The sequence below is a fragment of the Oryx dammah genome, unplaced genomic scaffold (genome assembly GCF_014754425.2).
Source record: "Oryx dammah isolate SB20612 unplaced genomic scaffold, SCBI_Odam_1.1 HiC_scaffold_10, whole genome shotgun sequence".
NCBI classification, from domain to species: domain Eukaryota; kingdom Metazoa; phylum Chordata; class Mammalia; order Artiodactyla; family Bovidae; genus Oryx; species Oryx dammah.
In genome coordinates this window covers 22,941,035-22,962,357 of record NW_024070194.1, presented here as the reverse complement: position 1 = coordinate 22,962,357, position 21,323 = coordinate 22,941,035, and the positions used below count along the sequence as shown (strand labels likewise).

General features: G+C 52.7%; 1 protein-coding gene across 1 annotated transcript; it reads left to right on the top strand.

Moving 5' to 3' along the window:
- Window positions 1–427: 427 nt before the first annotated feature.
- SCRT2 (scratch family transcriptional repressor 2) lies at window positions 428–14,156 on the top strand. The gene is made up of 2 exons (XM_040247635.1): window positions 428–560; window positions 11,481–14,156. Exons 1-2 carry the CDS (start codon window positions 428–430, stop codon window positions 12,266–12,268), a joined length of 921 nt encoding a protein of 306 aa, XP_040103569.1. The 3' UTR covers window positions 12,269–14,156.
- Window positions 14,157–21,323: the final 7,167 nt, after the last annotated feature.

Sequence of the window (21,323 nt, the reverse complement as noted above, 5' to 3'; positions counted from 1 at the left end):
GCCCGCTGCTCCCTGCGCCTGGCCTGCCCCCACCGCCGCCGGTTCAGGGGAACGTGTGCGGAGCGATTGTCCTGGGGGACATTTGATGGATTAGAGCGCTGAACAGTTCCATTGCTAGGGGACCACCTGATCTCCTCCAGCCTGCGTCCCATATAAAGCCGGCAGCCGGAGTGCTGAGCACAGCTCCAGCGATCGCCTGTCTGAGAGCCGCCGCCGCCGCCGCCGCCGCCAAGCCCGAGCGGGAGCCAGAGCTACAGCCGGGGCCGCCGCCACGGGTGCCGGCTCCGCGCTGCCGCCCGCCCGTCGCCCGCTGGGAGCTGTCCAGTGCTGAAACCCCGCGCCGACAGCCAATCGCGCCCGGCTGGCCTCCTCCCCCCGACCAGGGCCCCTCGCAAGTGCCCCCGCCGAGTCCCACGCCAGTCGCACCATGCCCCGCTCCTTCCTGGTAAAGAAGATCAAAGGCGACGGCTTCCAGTGCAGCGGGGTGCCGGCCCCCACCTATCACCCCTTGGAGACCGCCTACGTGCTGCCTGGAGCCCGGGGGCCTTCCGGGGACAACGGTGAGTGGGACCCGGCGGGGGGGAAGAAGAGGGGAGGGGAGTTCGGGCCCTCCCCGACTCGGGCCACGAGGAGGGGTGCGCGCGGCAGGGAACCCCGGGAGGAGATTTCCTTGGCTGTGTGCGCCTCCCGGGCTTCCTGAGGGCCAGGCAGGCGGGGCATGGGCCAGGTCTGTACAAAGGGAAAGTCGCAGGGTCGGCCCATCCCGCCGCCGAGCGAGCGTCAGCCTGGACTTTGAAAGTTGTGACCCTAGATTGGAACTGGAGTGAGGGATGGTGAGAGAATGGAGAGAGAGAGAGTGGTGTCCATTAAGGGTTAGTGTTGGGGGGCTAATGCACAAGGCGTTCTAAGGGTCCCCTCTTCCTGGTTGAAGGAAGGAGGTTGGTTGTCCGAGAGTGCTCCCTCGATGGGGAAGGTAAACTGGCCTGGACCACCAATCCCTGGGGAGAGAGGGTTGGCTCCCTAGGGGTAGCTGGGGGCACCCTCTTTCCCTTCAAGTCTGCTCCCCCTGGTGATGCCAGACAAGTCTTCTCAGCCCCCTCTCTCAGCAACTCTTTTGTTACCCTCAGCCATATGCCTGCCAAAGGCTGGGCCTGTCCTGGAGACTGAGAGGAAGAGGGAATTTCTAGGAGGGCTTCCCCCAAGGTGGCTCTTGGTCTCCTAGGTCGCACCCTCTTCCCCCCTCCAGCTTCTCACACTCCTCTAGAGCCAGCCCTGCTGTTTTTTGCCAGTCCCCCACCCCCAACACACTCTATTTCTTTTCAGAGCAAGTTCCTATAGTGACAAGTGTTTGGGGGACAAGAGAGGTCATTCAGGCCCCAAAAGGGGTGATCTCTGGAGGTTGTGGGGAAAAATTAGAGACTGGTTCTGTGGACCCCATTCCCCATCAAGGGGATCACAAAAGGGTTCTCCTCTGATGGTCCCCACCAGGACAGGTGTCTGAAGAGGAGGCATCCCTTTGGCAGTAAGAAATCTGACATCACATGTGGCATCACCTTTGGGGTGTGCGTGTGTGTGTGGTGTGTGTGTGTGTGTGTGTGTTGTGTGTGTGTGTCTAAGTGGGAAGGAAAGAGGAGAGGAGAGAAAAAGGAGAAAAGAAAGGATTGAAGATGAGGGGGTAGCTGAGATGGCAAAGGCAGGAGGGTGGGAGCTTCTGCCTCAGGGATTTCCAAGCACTTCACCCACATTCCATCACTCCACCAAGCCAGGTAGCAAGAGGGTGCTGGGTAAAATGCTCTGTGACCTCATCAAGGTCAAAGAAATTAGGGAGCGAACAGGGATACAGCTCCAGCCCCTCACCCCCTGACCTCCCCCAGATCCCCAAGAGAACAAACCCCCTTTTCTTTGCCCCACGTTTCTTATTCTACTGTCCTCTTTCTTGACCCCAGGGCCTCTTGTGGTTGAGGACTGAATCCTAGGGATATGGCTGGGCTTATCTGAGTGCTGGCAGGACAGAGGGTGGACCTGGGTCCATGCCAGGGCTAGGGACCTCAGTAGAAATGGAAATGCCTGCAAGCCTGAAATGTGGATCCCTTGGAGGATGGACACAAAGCCCTGGGTTCCTGCCCACTGAGGGCCCCTTGGTCCTGTCCCAGGCCAGCTGAGGAAACCCAGAGAAGCCCAGAGAATTTCTCATGCACAGCCAAAACTGCAGACTGTTCCTCGGGAGGGAGGCAGGAATGCCTTGCCTTGAATTCAGTCCAAAAAAGCTTTGAAAGGAGCCTCTGAGCAAATAGTGGGAAGCAAGGTAAGGTCCAAGCCATCAGCAGGGATGTTCTACCAGCTTTAACCCCCTAGAACCACCCTGTCCTTGGCCCTTTCCCTAAAGGGCTCCAGACCAGCTCCTTCTGGGGAATCGTGAGGCTGTCCTGACAGTTTGATATCTGGCCTGGAACTCTGGGAAGCCTGGGCTCTAGGTCTCTGACTTACTATGTGACCTTGGGCAAGTGCCTTTCCTTCTCTGATCCTCCATCTCAACAGTGAAAGAATTTGGATGGCATGATCTAAGCATCCTTCCAACTTTATAAGCTCAGTTTCTGTGAAGGTCAAGTGTGGGGTGGGAGGCACTGGAGATGACTGGATGAGGGTCTAACAGAATGCGTGGGGCCATTGTCGGGGTTTCTTCTGTAGGGCTCTGTTTACCATTCGACGTCTGGCTGAAGGTGGCAGAGTTTCTGAGGCCAAGCACTTTTCTTGGCTTCAGTCTCTGCAGGCAGCCCCGGGCTGAGGACAGGTACTCTACCCTGGCTGCCCTGGCAGTGTCTGCAGTAAATGGTTAGTGCCACAGACCAAGGGGTGACCCTTCAAGGCTGAGTACAGCTGGGAAACACAGAGTCTGCCTTATTCTGTTACGGGGCAGAGGGGCTCTTCCATCCCTGGGGTGTGGCCAGACTGGGAAATGAAGGCTCCCTCATCCCACGGGTGGGTAGGGGTGCTGGGGGTCCTCAGAGAGCCTGCCGGCATCTAGTGGTCCGTTGTCTCCGCTCTGCCGGAAATAACCTTGCTGAGCATTTGAGGGAAGTGTGAAAAATTGCTGAGCTGACGTTTTTCTCTCCCAGCGTGTGTAAGTGTGCTGGGTAAACAAGGAGAAAGAGAGGAGGTGGGGAGGAGAGGAGAGTGAGGGAGAGGAGGCGGGGGGGAGGAGAAAGGAGGGAGGGAAAGGGGGAGAGCCTGGGGCTGGAGATAGTTCCAGTTATTAGAAAGATCCTCTTACAAGCCATTCCTGCAGCAACAACGGCTGCAGGGTCAGGGTGAGACCAACGGGAGGGGAATCTGGGGTGGCGGTGGGGGGTAGGAAGGGAGCCTGTGAATGTGGAGGTCAGGGGAACCACAGGCTCCTGATTGATGAAGATGCAAGACTCCAAATTAAAGAGTACCCCCAGCCCAGGGAAAGCTTGGGAGTGCTGGAGAATTCCTGGAGGACTCCTCCTCCTCCACACACACACACAGGCACACACACACAAAACAGCAGCCTCTGTGGGCCCGGCAGAGGGTGTGGCAGGTACATCTGGGCTCCAGGCTCCCCCGGAATGCACCTAAATAGGGAAGAAGCCCCACAACAGGGCAAGTTCCAGACTTCTCTGCAGCGCTCCCCAAAGAAGGGAGAGCAGATCTAATTTCACCATCCTCTCCAATGTTATGCCTCTTTTCTCCCCCTCTTGCTTCTCCACTGCTTTCTGCCTCCGTGGAGCCCTCCCTTCCCCTCCTTTCCCCTGGGTGATTCTGAGCACAGATTCAGTCCCTCAATGAGATGGCAATTCACATCCTCCCAACCCTCTCAGAACCTCATCCTCCAACTCCATCAAACCCCTTCCCAGGCCTGGTCCCCATCCTGGGGAATGCTAGGGACTCATTCATCTCAGAGAAGAAAGCTGCCCACCCAGCTGCACACCAGTGGTCTCCATGGACCTGTGGACATCTTCACTGGCCCCGGAGTATCGACCTCTCCACACACCCTAACTCTGAACTCCAGCTGGATGCCAGGTCCTCCATCCTCTTAACCCCCACCACGTCCTGCCCTCATACTCCTTCAGAGTGCATCTGACCCAGGCAGATGAGGGATCAATGCCAATCCAATAACGCAGTTGTCTGCCCTCCACAGCTACATTAAGCCTCCCCAGCAGCTGAGGAAGTGCTCCTACTTCTGCCCATGGGCTTCTCTAGTTGACCACATTATACCAACACCCGCTTCCGCTCACTCCCTCTGATGGCGCCGAGGAGTCGCCCCAGCCCAGGCCTGGGAATCTGCTCAAAGTCCCCAGTTGGCACACGTCTACCCCACACTTTAGAAAGCCTTTCTGGGGTGCAGGGATGCAAAAGGGTAGCCCCGGTCCCTTGCAGAGGGAGCTCAGAGAGGGCTGTGGAGGGGTCAAAGGACACAGAGCAGGCCCGCCTGAGTGTTTTAACCACCTCTGCCCCTGGCATCTTGGTCTTGGTCCAGGTCCAAGGCCAAGATTAGAGACATGGCAGAGGTTCAGGTTCAAAGCCCATGTCCAACCTTCATTCTAGGACAAGGTCTGAAGTCTAGTTCCAAGGTCAGTGTCCCAGGTTACAGGCTCCCTTCAAAATTCAGAACAAATCCATGTCCAAATTCAAGTTTCAATCCATGTCCAAGTCAACATTCATGCTCCAGGATCCCAATCCGGATCCAGATCCAATTTCTAGTCCAAGGTCATGTCCAGGTCCATTCTCAAGGCTGGCCAGTTCAAGACTTAGAGCCAGCTTCCTCTGAAGCTCTGAACTAACCTTCCCCTACCCGAACCTCAGTTTCCCTCTTAGAAAAATAAGCAGCCAAACTTGATCTCTTTCAGCTCTGGCCTTTCAGGGACCCAAAACTCGATTTTCTTAAAAACCTGTCAGCGGGAATGTGCAATAAAAGGGATGGGATACTGAATACAGGATACGGAATCTAGGGTCCATGCCCCACCTTAAGCCTGGGCTCACAAGGGGGACATGAAGGACCCAGGCTGAACATCCACTCTTCAGACAGCCTGTTTTTGGCTCCTGATAGAGGTCAGGAGAGTATATCAAGTCCCTAAGGCAGCATAGCAATTTATACATCCGAAACACACACGCATACACACACAGAGTGGGCGCAGGGCAGCAAGCGCAGAGTGCAGGCGAAGGTTAGCTTCAACCTCCAGAGGCACAGCTGAGACTGGAGAGGTGACTTGCCTGCGATGACAAGGGCATAAGTGGTGCACTGCATCACCCCTCCCAAGTGGGTGCTTCATACATGTTCCTGGGACCCCCTCAGCCTAGAGGCGCTCTCGGGCCGGGGCGGGGGGGGGGGGGCGCCGCTGTGAGATGCTGCTGGGAGAGATGAGGCCCCGGAACTCTTGGCTTCCTTCCAGCTGTGGTCTCCCCTGGGATGGAGTAGCCGCTGCCAGCCTTTGGCTAAGAAGGGAGGTTGGAATGGGCCCTCTGCCTCTTCTGGGGCACAGAGAGGGTAGGGCAGGAAACAGGAGGCCCAGAGAGACAACGTACATTATACAAGACACCAGGTCTCCAGAAGGAGGCCCAGAAAGGGCCCCAGAGATGCCCAGGAGGGAGCGGGAGGCTGCTCCACCAACCAGTGCTGAGTAACTCCAGACCCTCAGCCACCAGGCCTATTTCCACAACCCCTTGAAAAATCTTTCCTATTGATTCCTGCAGAGCTGTGGACCTCCCTGTGGGCCACAGGAATTGGGTCACAGTCAGGAGAAACCAGAATATGGGGGGTTTCAGGAGGCAGGGACAGTGGGGAGAGGCTCTGGAGTGCTCTCAACATTCCCTGGGCACGAGTCAGCGGGCACGAGCCCCACACCCTACAGCCCTGGTCATGTTGGGCCAGACCCCACTCTGTCTCCCACTCATCTGGACTCAGGGGCCCCCTCCCCAGTGGGCAGGTGTACCAGCTGCCAGGCCCTTGGAGGAGGTGGGTGTCATTTCTGGTCCAGTGCCCGGGGAACTGCGAACAAAGATGCTATAATAAGGGGAGGGGGAGGCTCCAGCCCCTTTGCCCAGCTCTGTGAGCAGACAGGAGAAACTATTTTTATCCCGCTTTGCTGCTGACAGACCTGGCTTTCTGCTCAGCTGGCTGGAGCTGATTCTCAAGGCCCGAGGCCCTGGCACAGCAAGACGCAGCTCTAAATATATTCATGCAGCAGCCCCTCCAGCCCCCCACCTTGCAGGGCCCAGCCCTCCTCGGCAAAGTGGGCTACCTGGGAAACTGGCCCATCACTAGGCCCCTCTCTTCTACCCAACTAGAGACAGGGAAGTGGGATTTGGACTGGAGATTCCCTGGAGGAAGTCTGGGACACTGGGAACCTGAGGGAGACTGGGAAAAAGAGCACTGGCCTGGGAGGCAGAAGGCCAGCCTAGCTCCGGTGGGAACTTGCTTTGTGGCCTGGTAAAGGCCCCTCTCTGGGCTTCAGCTTCCTCAGAAGTAGGGCACTGGAGCAAGTGACCACTACGTTCCCTTAGACACGAGCTAACAGACATAAAATACCGAGCAGGGTGTCTTGTACACAGTAAGTGCTCAAGCAGGGTTAGTCATTACTTTTATTAATTATTTACAAAGGTTCACAAAGGGCTGGTGAATTTTCTAGAAGAATAGCTTCTCCCCACCCCCAATACCCCATCATTACATCAGACACAGGCCAACTAGGTGGTGGTATTTGAAGAAACTCGCTGCCCCTGCCTCCCACCAGTTGAAAAGCTTCCCTCCCTCAACAGGTCTCCATGCCTGCTCAGGGGTTTGGGGAAAAAAACAGATTCTGGAGGCTTTCAAGCCTTACTCTCCTCCTCCAGTGACCTTGAGCAAGTCCTCTGCCCTCTCCAGGCCTCTGGACTTAGTGCAGTGCCTGGCAAAGGGGGTGGGCACACCGGTAGCTGGAAGCAGTAGTGCTTCTCAGAGAATCCCCCACCCTCATCCCAGGGGGTCAGACAACTGGAAGAGACAATGTTTGTGAAATGCCCAGTACCTGATTTCTCATAAAATTCCCTTGCAAATTTTTTTTTAAATGTATTCTGGACCTTCAGTCTAAAATATCAAAACTCTTGAGCAGGGAAAATCCGAAGTCATTCTTGGGTGATGTACATGACATCTCCACTTCTCCTAAGTGTTTCTGAGCCTTCCTTATAGCCCCATGTGACTGGAGGGGCTCTGTTCTATCCCTCAAATGGGGCACTGGAGCCCAGAGAGGCTTTGTGACTTACCCATGGTCACACAGCTGGAATATGAGTAAGAGTCAGTCTTTTCTCCCTGGGTCCCTGGCCCTCCCTGCCTCTGTTTCCAAACAAGAGAGGCCTATCTCACCCTGTCAGCAGGGAGACAGGTAACTCATCCTTCTATAGTCACCTGAAGGACAGAGGAAGGCATCTAAAACCTGTGTGAGTTCCATGCACAGAATCAGAAAAGCGCTGCCTATAGTGTCCTAAAGGATTCTCCAGGCTTGAGGTCCAGAGAAGTGAGGTGGTTTGCCCAAGGGAACACAGCAGCCTGAGATGACCCATGTGTGTCCCCTTCACTCTTTAGCAGATTAGAGGGTATCACTAGAAAATGTAGGAACAATAATAATGACAATTAAATAACAGCTTGAGAGGCTACTGTGTGCCAGGCATTGTACTAAGCATTATGCACCATTAATTCAGTCAGTCCTTTTATAAGTTCCTTTATCCAGATGCAGCACAAAAAGGGTTAATACCTTGCCCAAGGTCAGATGGGCTTCCCTGGCGGCTCAGCTGGTAAAGAATCCGCCTGCAGTGCGGGAGACCTGGGTTTGATCCCTGGGTTGGGAAGATCCCCTGGAGAAGGGAACAGCTACCCACTCCAGTATTCTGGCCTGGAGAATTCCATGGACTGTATAGTCCATGGGGTCACAAAGAGTCGGACATGACTGAGCGACTTTCACTTTCAAAGTCACATAGCTAGGGAGAGGTCTGTGAGTCTGAGGAGAATGAGATGGAGCTGATAAGGATTGGGGGGTAGGGGACAGGACAATGGGCATCATTGAGGGGTTGGTTCAGCCATGATGCAACAAGGGTCTTTCGAGCATCTCAGTCAACCTTCTACAGGTAGAGACAGAGTCCAGAGAGGTTAGGCAACCTGATCACGATCACAAAGCAAGTTAGAACCACCTCCACCAAGATGACCACATAAACTCTCATACAACCCTCCACCCCCACCCCACAATTCATGCCAAACTCTGCAGCTGCTGGCCACCATGTCTGGCCCCACAATTCCTGACCGGAAGGCAATTCCACATCTGTCCCTAAGCGGAGGCTCAGCCTTTGAGGTGCCAGTATTTCTATATAGAGACCCCCAGCTACCGGAGTGCTGCAGTACTGCAAGTCACCACCAGAGGGCACCACAGAAAGAGAGTCCCGCTAGGGCGAGGACTGCCCAGACCATTGAGCTGCTACCAATTTTCTGGATCACCAGTTTTCTCATCAGAGTGTGAGCCAGAACCTACACATCTTGGGTGAGGAAACAGTGGCCCAGGCTGGAGGTGCAAGATATGTCTGTGCGGATGCCAAGAAAACTGTGGGTTTCCAGCACAGAAACCCACCTGGGGAGATTGTTATTGTTCAGAGCAACAGCCAACATGTATCATGCCAGGCACTGGGTTGGAATTCTTGCTGTAAGTTATTAGCTGCACAACCCTGGGCATGTTGCTTAAGAACTGCTTTATGCCTCGGTTTCCTCATCTGTAAGATGGTACCAACCTCAGAGCCATGAAGGTGGGATGCATTTGTGTTTAAAATCTTTAAACTGTATCAGACACAAAAGTCCTCTGGGAATGTTGGTTATTATTTGTTCACTTTTCACTTACTGTTTGTTTATTCAGGGACTCTGTACTACAAACTGTGTGAGTTAGGTGCTTTTATTTTCCCCTACTTCACAGCTGGGGAAACAGAGGCATAGAGAGGTCAAACACTTTGTCTAAGATCACACAGCCAGGAACAGTAAAGCTGGAACTCAATCCTGGTAGTCTGGGACCAAAATTGTGCTCTTAACCAATATGCCATTGTTCCTTAATAATAGCACATCCAAGGTCACATGATCAGTGACCCCATCCAAATGGATTCTATACTATCCCCATACCCAGAGAACAGAGCAGAGATGCAAGAAGACATACAACTTGCTCTAGGTCACCCAGCTAGAATCAGTGTCAGGAAATCAAGCTGTCCCAAGATCTGGTAGACAGAATGGTCCTGGCAGACCCTGCTGCGTTAGGGATTGAGACTGGCCTAGCAAATCTTTATCACCCATTCACCACCCATTTCACAAATACTTATCAAGTGCTCACTAGCTGGGGCTCCGCCAGTAGATGAACAACCCAGCCATGCCCCTTCCTCCCGGCGTGTGGAAGAGGAGCAGTGCAGTGGGTTCAACTCTTGTCCCACCCTTGAGCAAGCACCGCCGCCACTCTGCCCCTCAGTTTCTTTATCTGTAACACAGGTATTTTTGTGGTGATTCAGCAAGATGATGGGAGTGAAGCACTCAGCACAGAGCTTGGTACTTAGTAAGTGCTCAGTAAATATCAGCTAGTATTATCATCAATAATCACAATAGGAAGAAACACAGAAGAAAGAGGGAGTCTAGGCATGCCTAACAGGTATTTGACTCAGTCTGAAACAACACTCCTTGAAAGTTTTCGGGGCTTTAGTACCAGGCCTGATTCCTGGAGAGGGAGGAAGGGGAATCTCCTGATCAAAGGCAGACAAGAGGGGAGAATGGGGTGCTGAGAGGCTGCACACCTGTCCCATTATAAAACTGCCACCACCACTGCCCTCTCTGCATCTGACCAGTGCCCTCTCTACTGAGTCTTCCACCTCCACAACCCCAAGTCATTGTGTGTAGAGGTCCCTGTTGGGCAGCTGAAGGGACAGGGTTAAAAAATAAAGGTACACCTTCTGGGCCAGGGTGCCTTCTGCACAGACTTCACCCTGTGACCATCCCAAAGGCCAGATGAGAGGCAAAAGCACGAAGGTTGAATCAGGCAGGTTATCTCAGGGGATGAAAGCTCTGAATCCAGTTCCCTGCTTACAAAGCCCTCTTCCACCTGCTCATTTGAATCAAGGACGCTGGGGGTGGTGGAGGGTCATATTTCCAGCTTTGCCACTCTGGGTAAAGAAGCCTAACCCCCACTGTTTTTTGCAATCAAAGGACAAGGGAAATACTTGGTATTTCAGTGCCAGGTTGGTAAGTTTGTATAATATCTGCCAGAAACTCTCCTGGGAGCCCAGGCCCCAGGGCCCTCAGGGAAGGTGCTGGGACCAGGCAAGGCCCAGGGAGGCAGAATCAAATCAGAGTGGTGCCTGCCCTTGGAAAGCCCTTGTAGAATGTCCTGGGAGGGTGCCAGCCCACCCACCCAACAGTCACTAGATCCTGAAATGGACAGGATTTCTGGTCCAACTCTAGAGAGGAAAGAGGGGCTCAGAGCGGGGATGAATCTCACAAGGGGACTCCAGAAATCTTCCAGTGGAGCAGGGAGCAAAACGCACCTGGGAACAAGTTACAAGGACATGCCCTTCTTAGAGCATTTATTACATGCCACATACTTGACCTCTTTTAAATCCCCCAGCAACCCTGGGAGATGGGTTTAACAGGACTGTGATTCCTTCATGCAATGTCTATTCTTTGTACACCTCCTTTGAACCAGGCAAGTGCTGGGCACACAGATCTCACCCTGGGGGGCGGGGGCAATTGAACAATCTTCAGCGAAGTCGCTTTTTCAAGCAAGTAAAAAGCATAATTGTAACAGCTAACATTTATATAGCAATTGCTGTGTGCTCTTTTTTTACTTCCTTATATGTAAAATGGGAATTAAAACAGGATCTACTTCATAGGGTCAGTGATGACTAAATGAGTTAACAAGAGTAAAGCATGGAGGTGGAGCTTGGTGCACAGGAACAATTAATGCATGGCTCTTTTCATCACTTAGTCCTTCCAAAGACCCTGGGAAGGAGTGTCCGATCATAAGCTCCATTTTGCAAATGAGGAAGCTGAGATTCAGATGAGTCAAAGGACTGGAATGGCAGAATGCTGCTGGAAGAAACAAAGTCTGGGTTTCGGGATCAGGCTGCCAAGGTTTGGATCCCGGCTCCACCAAATATTTGTGGGCTTGGACTATATACCTCAGTTTCTCTCTCTACAGATCATACAACAATATCTTCCCTGCGTGGCCTTGCGCACTTAAGAAGATAGTTAACACCAAATTAGTAGAATTTGACCTCACCGTGCTCCACAAGGATGGAGTTGGTGGTTTTTATTGCGGCCCACGGAGTTAGGATCTGAACCCGGGCATCCTGACCCCAGAAGCACAGAAGCAGGACAGCGACTGCTGCTATACAAGCAGACTTCAGTTCCCCAAGAGAGGCCACGGGGACGCCTCCTGGGCGCCTCACCTTCCTCGCCCTTGTCTCATCCCCTCCAGGTTACGCGCCACACTGCCTGCCCCCCAGCAGCTACGATGCGGACCAGAAGCCAGGCCTGGAGCTGGCGCCGGCCGAGCCCGCGTACCCGCCGGCGGCCCCGGAAGAGTACAGCGACCCCGAGAGCCCTCAGTCCAGCCTGTCGGCGCGCTACTTCCGCGGGGAGGCGGCCGTGACCGACAGCTATTCCATGGACGCCTTCTTCATCTCGGACGGGCGCTCGCGGCGGCGGCGCGGAGGGGACGCGAGCGGCGCGGGGGACGCTGGGAGCGGCGGGGGGCGCGCGGGGCGCGCGGGGACGCCGGCGGGCGGCGGGCACCGGCACGCGTGCGCAGAGTGCGGCAAGACGTACGCCACGTCGTCGAACCTGAGCCGCCACAAGCAGACGCACCGCAGCCTGGACAGCCAGCTGGCGCGCAAGTGTCCGACGTGCGGCAAGGCGTACGTGTCCATGCCCGCGCTGGCCATGCATGTGCTCACGCACAACCTGCGCCACAAGTGCGGCGTGTGCGGCAAGGCCTTCTCGCGGCCCTGGCTGCTGCAGGGCCACATGCGCTCGCACACCGGCGAGAAGCCGTTCGGCTGCGCGCACTGCGGCAAGGCCTTCGCCGACCGCTCCAACCTGCGCGCGCACATGCAGACGCACTCGGCCTTCAAGCACTACCGCTGCCGCCAGTGCGACAAGAGCTTCGCGCTCAAGTCCTACCTCCACAAGCACTGCGAGGCCGCCTGCGTCAAGGGGGCCGAGCCACCCCCGCCGCCGCCGCCGCCCGCCGGCCCCACCAGCTGAGCCTCCCATCGCGCTCCCGGGTCCCCCAGCTGTGTCCCCCTGCCCACGGCCCTCCTGGGGACCCTGCTCCCAGACCGGAACTTTTCTCTCCGACCCCCAAACCCAGAACTCGCTTTCACCACTGTCTTCCCCAAGTACATCGCGACCCTCCTCGTCCATACCGGCTACCAAGATTCGGACCTTGACCCGCTGTCCGCGCCCTCAAGGCTCCCAACTCAGGCACCAGGTCCGCACGTTTGCCGGGCCCCCTAGCCGGAATTTTCCCCCGTCCATGCCCTGCAGCCTCCCTAACTTGCAGACCTTTCCTCTCACTTCCCAACTGCGTTTCAGGCCTGTTCTCTACTGGAGCCCCCAACTCTTAAGGCTTAAACCTCCCCTTGACTCACGCCTGCCCTGGATTCCCCATCCACACCAGGACGCAGGCCTTAGGAATCTAATCTTCACTTTCGGAGGCCCCAGCCTGCCCATACCTTGGCCTTAGTCTAGCCATTTACCCACCACCTTCTTCATCCTCTGGGGGACCTTCTCACTCATTCCCACCCCCTACTCTCTCCAGACCCCTCATCCCACTAGCAGCTCTCAACCCTCTGAGTTCACCTGACCTGGGGCAGACATGAGGGCCAGTTCAGGGCTTGGCCACCTAATGTAGCCCCTCTCTCACCCTGAGACAGCCCCTCCTTGGGCTTCCAGCCTCTCCGGCAGATTCTCTGAGCACTTTCCCTACCCACAGGACTACAGGTACCCTCTTTATGTATTGGGGGGAGGTCTGGGGCACCTCTCAAATGCCCTTCTCCCCATCCGGCTGGGCCTCTCCAGTGTATTTATTTGTGTATTTATTTATCTATTTATTATTCTAATTAATCTTTTGCCCTCACCCAGTAATGGTCTGGCTTCCCCAGCTGGACTGGGAGGTCAGGGAGCCAGGCAAAGAGAGGGACAGCAAAGGCCATAGAGGGCTGTCCCCCACCCCAACACACCCCATTTCGGGGAGTGGGGAGAAGCCCTACCCTCATCAGAGCCTGAACTTGCTGGGGAAGGGGGCGTGAGAATGGGAGGGACAGCCTGCTGACCCTCAACTGGGCGGGGGTGGGGGGAACATCGGGAGGTCAGTCTTGGGGCAGGTCCCCGCCCTCCTGAGCCTTCTATTCCCACTGCAGGGAGACAGGAGAGAGGAGCCTCCCCGATATGTTTCCTGTTCATTCCTCTTCTTGAGGAACCCCAAGTTCCAGGGACCGACTGAGCCCCGGACCCGCTGGGGCTTCCGGCCCGCTCCGCTCCGCTCCCCGGGAGGAAGCGCTCCCTCCCGCCACGTCTATGCAACTCTCCCGGGCAGAGGGGCCGGGGCTCCCAGCAGCCCCCCATTGGCCGCCACTACCTCCCCCGCCGCGCTTTTGCATGCCCGGGCGAGGACCGAAGCACACACCTCCATGCTCGCGGGCCCTGGCCCCGTCTGCTTTAAGCACACGCCTCTGCCCCATCTCTAGGCGCCCAGCTCCGGGGCAGGAGTCACAGAATCTCTGACCCTCCGCCCTCTTCCCTACGCCGCAAATGAGGGTGGAGCCTGGAGGGGGGCCCCCACCGGGAGCAGGTGCACTTCTCTAGGGCTTCCCAGCTCCAGGCCCACCTGGGAAGGGAGGCGGCAGGGACGAGGGGAGGGAGAGGGGGTGCAGAAGCAACTAAGGAGGGTGTTGATCCTGTAAATAGGAACTTCCGACAGCAATAATTTTCCATGCATGCTAAGCCTTTTGGCCATATTTTGTATGAGCGCTTGGCGCTCTCCCTCCCTTCTCCTCCCCCATCTCCCACCCCAGACTCCCATCCCTTCCTCACCTTCAGCAGTATTACTTGTAAGGCAATTCAGGGATATTAAAGGGACTTTGGCCACTCATCAGTGCCTCTAGACCTTGTGATGGGGACAGGTGGGGTGGAGGGACATCTAAGAAGCAGCCAGATTTTTGTTCCACTCAATCCCTTCCCCGCCCCACCAGCCGGACCAGCCTGTAGCTGTCCCCAGCAGTAACACAGCTCAAGGATTCTTTTGAAATCCACAAGGTTCCAGGCATCCTCAGTCCTAAATGGTCCTCATCTAAAGGGGTTGCAAACTGAAAGGGTTCAAGACCCAGATTAATAACATAAGTGAATGAGGCAGGCTGCCCTAAGACATTAGGGGATGCTAGCACCTGAAAACAGCATGTTTCACCTTAAAGCATTGCAATTCAAATTAACTGCACCTCTCAAACAAATACAACTGTGGACCAGATTTGTCCCTTGACAGCCAGTTTACAACCCCTATATTCTTCCCCACTTTCACCCTTCTCTCTGGGAGGGTGGGGAGGAGGGGTTCTGGCCAGTCCTATTGGTCATACAAGTGGCAAATGCAGGCATGCAAAAAGGTTGACTTTGGCTCAGCAACGTTGTCCCAAAGCTAGGAGCTGCCCCTAGAGCTTGTGGGCTACCTGTCACCAAAAGTGTTCAGTAAGCCAGTGGAGCACCAGTCCATTCCACTTGCCAGCTGGATTGGTGAGCTTTCAAAATGCAAATCTCTCCTCACCTTACTAAACAACTTCACTGGGGACCACTAGCATCGTGCCATTTAACTCCAACCCCCAGCACAGACTCACAGGGTGGGGGTGTGCTCTGAGGACCCAATGCCAGGCTGGGGGCTTGGGATTGTAGGCTGGAACTGCATCTCCCTTTGAGTCACCTTTCAGTTTTCTTCCTTATATAGACAGGGCGCTCAAATTTTATACCCTTAACCTGGTGCCTGTCCACCTTTCCTTTCAAACACCTCTGGACAGGCTGACTGCATCCTGAGCTATGTGCTAGGTATCTTCAGCAATGACAGCAGTATGGAAATCCCCCACAAAGTTTCCAAAGGGAGTCTGACTGGCCCAGGCCCCTGACGCCTTCCCTGGCCATCCACACTGCTCCTGACTGGTTACTGCATTCGCTACATTTGTTTCAGGTCCAGGGACCAGAACCCACTCTAGATATCATTTTTATTAATAAGCATCTAATGTATCATCTTAAAGGGAACCTTTAAGGGACCTTAAAGGGAACCAGCCTTACATGAAGCCCACAGCCTGGATAGCAGAACAGACATGGGAAAGCCCATGTCCCCATCACCTGCAGCCCTGCTGCTGCTGCTAAGTCGCTTCAGTCGTGTCCGACTCTGTGCGACCCCATAGACGGTAGCCCACCAGACTCCCCGTCTCTGGGATTCTCCAGGCAAGAACACTGGAGTGGGTTGCCATTTCCTTCTCCAATGCATGAAAGTGAAAAGTGAAAGTGAAGTCGCTCAGTCGTATCCGACTCTTTGTGACCCCATGGACTGCAGCCTACCAGGCTCCTCCGCCCATGGGATTTTCCAGGCAAGAGTACTGGAGTGGGGTGCCATTGCCTTCTCCACCTACAGCCCAGAGCACCTCAATTAGCATATGTCCAGTCTGCTTTTCACAGTCCTCTCAAAAGAAGTCCTCTGGGATACAACTCTGGCTCTCCTCTGCCCTGTCTGGCTGCTCCCCTTAGTGACATTGCAGACTCATCTTCCTGTGCCTAAGTAAGGAACCCACTTCCTGTTCCCTCTTCTGTCCTGGTCTGTGCTCCTCAAGGTCTCTCCTAGACTCCTCTTCTCACTGTGTATTCTCATGAAGCAATCTCATCACACCCACAGCTTCAATTTTCACCCACATGCAGATGACTTGCAAATTTACATTTTCAATTCTGACCTCTCTGAGTTGCAAATCCACATCTCCCTGCAAACCACCTCCACATGGATATCCCCAGAGTACCACAGACCAGCCCAAGTCTGAAGCCATGATGTGGTTCTCTCCTGCATCTGTCTCCTTTTCCCTTCCCTCTAATCCATCAGGTTCTGTTTATTTTTTCCTCTTTGTCTTCTCAGTCTCCACCCTAGACCATAGCTACCATCATCTCTTACCTTCTTACCGGTGACCCTGGATCCATTCTGCCTCCAACTCTCTTCCTCTCTCTACCTCTCTTCCTCTCTCTGTAGTGACCACAGGGATCTTTTTTTAAATGCAGATCGATTATGTCACTCCTGTTCCTCTTCTATGTTTGAATGCTGCAGTGATTTCTCACTGTGGGGGGTGGTGAGAAGAACCTGTTTTCAAAGACCTACCCAGTCTGACTCTTTCCATCACTCTAGCCTGAATCTCCAGACATAAGACCCTTTGCTGTTTGAGTTACAGCCACCTCTGTTTAGCAATTCTGCTTTCCCCACTGCCACAGGGCCTTTGCATAAGCTGTTCTGACCACCAGTAACATACTTCATTTGCAATGCCAATACCACCACTGTTGACTAGTTATTTCTTTTCAGTCTTCATCTCCCAGCTTGATGGGAGTTCTTCTTCCTCAAGGACCACATGATCTTGGTTCACAGCACGTACCAATAATGTACACTTTTCCATTAATTACTGTGGTGTCTGGCTATTCTCTGTATCCCCCATTAGATTAGAAGCTTTATGGGAAAATGACTGACAGTCTTTTTGCTTGTCATTAAATTTCCTGGGTCTACCACAGTACCTAGCCAATAGCACCTAACCAGTAATTTTTTTAAATGAACTACACACATTTAAGTCATAATCAATAAATGGCACCCCACTCCAGTACTCTTGCCTGGAAAATCTCATGGATGGAGGAGCCTGGTAGGCTGCAGTCCATGGGGTCTCTAAGAGTCAGACACAACTGAGCAACTTCACTTTAACTTTTCACTTTCATGCATTGGAGAAGGAAATGGCAACCCACTCCAGTGTTCTTGCCTGGAGAATCCCAGGGACAGGGGAGCCTGGTGGGCTGCCATCTATGGGGTTGCACAGAGTCAGACACGACTGAAGTGACTTGGCAGCAGCAGCAGCATGCTTTTTTTTTTTTTTTTTTGTAAAGAGTCTTGTTCCCTTATGGCCATAGATGATTGGTTCAGATTTGGGCATCTGACTAGAACTTGGAAATTTCCTCTCTCCTTCTCTCCAAATCATAAGACCTGTAACTTGAGAGCTGTGGCTCAGATTGCTAACTACTTATCAATATCCATCCTCTCCTTCCTTAGTAAGAGAACTGCACTGTTAGCTGAGCACATTGCCACACTGAATGAAGATTACATATCCCAGCTGCCCCTGCTGCCAGCGGTGGCCATGTGATCAAATTCTGGTCAATGACACACAAGGGAGAGTGTTATATGGAACTTCTGAGACAACCCCCGAAAAAGGAGGGGGTCATATCCTTTCCCTTTCACCTTCTTCCAGGCTGGCATTTCAGGAGCACCCTTGAACTAGGAGGTGACCCTACTCTAAAATGATGGAGTTGACAGAAAGGGCCTGTGCCTCTAGTGACAGTGGAACCACCCCAGTCCTGGACTTCCTGCTTCCAGATTCTCTTTCCTGAGAGGAAACATGTTGGGGCATTTTAAGCCTCTCTTGTCAAGTTTCTATTACTAAAAGCCAAAGATAACCCCTGCTGGTAGCCGCGTTCCTATCACATGGAGGCAATCCCTCTGCCAAGGGAGAGACAGAAAAAAGTCTCTGAACCCACTTTTCTTTGAGGCCTAGTTTCTACAGTCAAGGGAGTAGCCAAGTGTTCCAATTCATTAAGCTGATTCATGCTGGCTTTCTACACCTGCAAACAAGAGCCTGGGCTAATACGTTGGGACTAGTCTAGAAGTGCCAACACAGAGAGACCTTTGAGATCTATTATAAATTTAAAATGTTATCAAACATATTTGATTTGATATTTGACAATATGATACCGACATATCATATTTATTGAGTACTTACAGTGCGTTGGGCACTGTTCTAAGGAACTTACTTATATCATCTCTTTATTCTTTCAACAACTCTACAAGTTAGGCACCATTATGAAGGCCATTTTGAAAGTTAGGAAACTAAGGCACAGACAGGTGCCTGGTCCACGGTCGTCTAACAAGTATAATTTTAACACAGGCAAGGTTCAGAACTATTGAAGATGATCCATGAAATTCCCCCTTTGCCTTAGTTTTGACTTCCCAGTAGCAAAGTCTTGAGTGCAGGTAGTTTATTTGGGAGGTGATTTCAGGAAGCAGGAGTGCAGGGGCAAGAAGAATGAGACAGACGGTGTGTTAGTGGGGTTGTTGCTGTAGCAATGGGTCTGGTACTGCTATTTTCTGAGAAGGATCCAAAAAAGGTCCAAACGGTCTGGAATGTTTCTCACAATTCTCTACCTGTGACAACGTAAGACACTTTTACTCACCAGCTCTCGTTGCCACTGGTGAACACCTCAACATCTCTAGGAGACTCCCACAGGGATGGAAAATATGGAAGACACTGGAAGCCTTGGCTGGGAAGCCAGCCGTGCTAGGTGAGTCTGGATTTGCACAATACTTCCCACCACAATTTTAGCTGAGATCAAAGGTAGGCCAAGGGGACGTGCCACTGATATCCAGGTCTTTGGTCCACAAAGCTCACATTTGTTCAGACATGTATTCATTACTCAACCCATCCAGGGGGCTCAAAGGGGGCTGACCCCAGGGGTGTGGCTGATTGGTCTCCTCCAACCCAATCAGAGTCATCCCAGTGGGTGACAGGTTCCAGCACCCATACTTAAGCAACTCAGCACATGGTAACGTCCCTGGTGGTTGTTGTTCAGTTGCTCAGTCGTGTCTGACTCTTTGTGACCCCATGGACTACACCATGCCAGGCTTTCTCGTCCTTCACTATCTCCTAGAGTTTGCTCAAACTCATGCCCACTGAGTCGGTGAGGCCATCCAACCATCTCATCCTCTTCTCCTTTTGCCCTCAGTCTTTCCCAGCATCAGGGTGTTTTCCAATCAGTCAGCTCTGCATCAGATGGCCAAAGTACTGGAGCTTCAGCATCAGTCTTTCCAATGAATATTCAGGGTTGATTTCCTTTAGGATTGACTGCTTTGATCTCCTTACTGTCCAAGGGACTCTCAAGAGTCTTCTCCAACACCACAGTTCAAAAGCATCAATTCTTGGGCGCTCAGCTTTCTTTATAGCCCAACTCTCACATCCATACATGACTACTGGAAAAACCATAGCTTTGACTAGATGGACCTTTGTTGGTAAAGTAATGTCTGTGCTTTTTAATATTCTGTCTAGGTTGGCATTAGCTTTTCTTCCAAGGAGTAAGTGTCTTTTAATTTCATGGCTGCAGTCACCATCTGCAGAGATTTTGCAAAATAAAAATCTCTCAAAATAAAAATTTTTGCAAAATAAAATCTCTCACTGTTTCCATTGTTTCCCCATCTATTTGCCATGAAGTGATGGGACCAGATGCCATAATCTTAGTTTTTTGAACGTTGAGTTTTAAGCCCGTTTTTTTTTTTTTTTCACTCTCCTCTTTCACTTTCATCAAGAGGCTCTTTAGTTCCTCTTCGCTTCCTACCATTAGGGTGGTGTCATCTGAATAGCTGAAGTTATTGATATTTCTCCCGGCAATCTTGATGTCAGCTTGTGCTTCATCCAGCCCATCATTTCTCATGATGTACTCTGCATATAAGTTAAATAAGCAGGGTGACAATATACAGCCTTGACATAAGCCTTTCCAGATTTGGAACCATTCTGTTGTTCTATGTCCAGTTCTAACTGTTGCTTCCTGACTGAATGTTTATATCCCCCCAAAGTCCATATGTTGAAGCCTGATCCCTAGTGTGCTGGTAGCTGATGGTAGGACTTTGGGGAGGTGACTTGGTCCTGAGGGTGGGATGATTCTGATGCACAATGTTTCTTCACAGGGTCTCCAGCAGAAGGGATTCCAGTTAACCCTCATGTAAACTGCTCATCAGTGTCCTCTATACTGGCACTTCTCCCTTCCCCAGTCCTTCCTGGGCTCACTTCCTACAGCAGATTGTCTTCCAAAGATGGTCCCAACAATATCTCGTTTGTGGGAACAAGCTCTTTTAGGACCTTGCTTCTCTTTCCATCAAGACATGGAACCTCTGTACCTTCCCTTGAGCCTGGTTGGGGGCAGGGTGGTAGTGTGAGAGCTCCTACAAATAGAACACCACAGAAATGATGCCACGGGACTTCCAAGACTAGACTGGAAAGGCCATGAAGCTTCTGCCAAGTTCTCTTGGGACACTCATTCTTGAAAGCCAGCTGCCATGCTATGAGGAAGCCCAGGCCACACGGAAAGTCCCCGTGGAGGTGTTCCGGCTGACAAGCAGGATGGGCCAGTGCATGTGTGAGTAAGACACCTCGAGATGATTCTAGCCTCAGCCATCGAGTCACCCCCAGCCACTGAATCACCTCTCAGCTGATGGCCCAGACATTGCAGAGAAAAGAAAACCAGTGCCCACGGTGCCCTGCCTGAATTCTTGACTCACAGAATCTGTGAAGATAATAAAAATGGTCGTTTTTATGCCACTGCATTTTGCAGTGGTTTGTGTCACAGTGATATAATAACTAGAGCAGCTCCCCAAGAAAGTACCTGCACACAAGTCCGTCTCAGAGTCTACTCTTGGGAGAACCCAAGTGAGAGTTGGACTGTGAAGAAGGCTGAGCACCAAAGAATTGATGCTTTTGAACTGTGGTGTTGGAGAAGACTCTTGAGAGTCCCTTGGACTGCAAGGAGATCCAACCAGTCCATTCTGAAGGAGATCAGCCCTGGGATTCTTTGGAGGGAATGATGCTGAAGCTGAAGCTCCAGTACTTTGGCCACCTCATGCGGAGAGTTGACTCATTGGAAAAGACTCTGATGCTGGGAGGGATTGGGGGCAGGAGGAGAAGGGGACGACAGAGGATGAGATGGCTGGATGGCATCACCGACTCAATGGACGTGAGTCTGAGTGAACTCCGGAAGTTGGTGATGGACAGGGAGGCCTGGCGTGCTGCGATTCATGGGGTCGCAAAGAGTCAGACACGACTGAGTGACTGAACTGAACTGAAGCTAAAACAGAAGAACATCGTTAGATCCCAGAATTTCTCCAGCTTCCAGTCGCACGCTTACCTTAGCCGCAGTGGAAGGTACCAGATCTTAATCCCAACACAAGGGTCAGGTCTTCATGTCATTAGTTTATGGGTGATGTTGTTCAGTCACTCAG

Excerpts from the sequence above, each read along its gene's own strand:
- SCRT2 (XM_040247635.1), top strand. The coding sequence starts at position 428 with ATGCCCCGCTCCTTCCTGGTAAAGAAGATCAAAGGCGACGGCTTCCAG. Across the intron at positions 561-11,480 it reads GGGGCCTTCCGGGGACAACG|GTTACGCGCCACACTGCCTG; the intron begins GTGAGTGGGACC and ends CATCCCCTCCAG.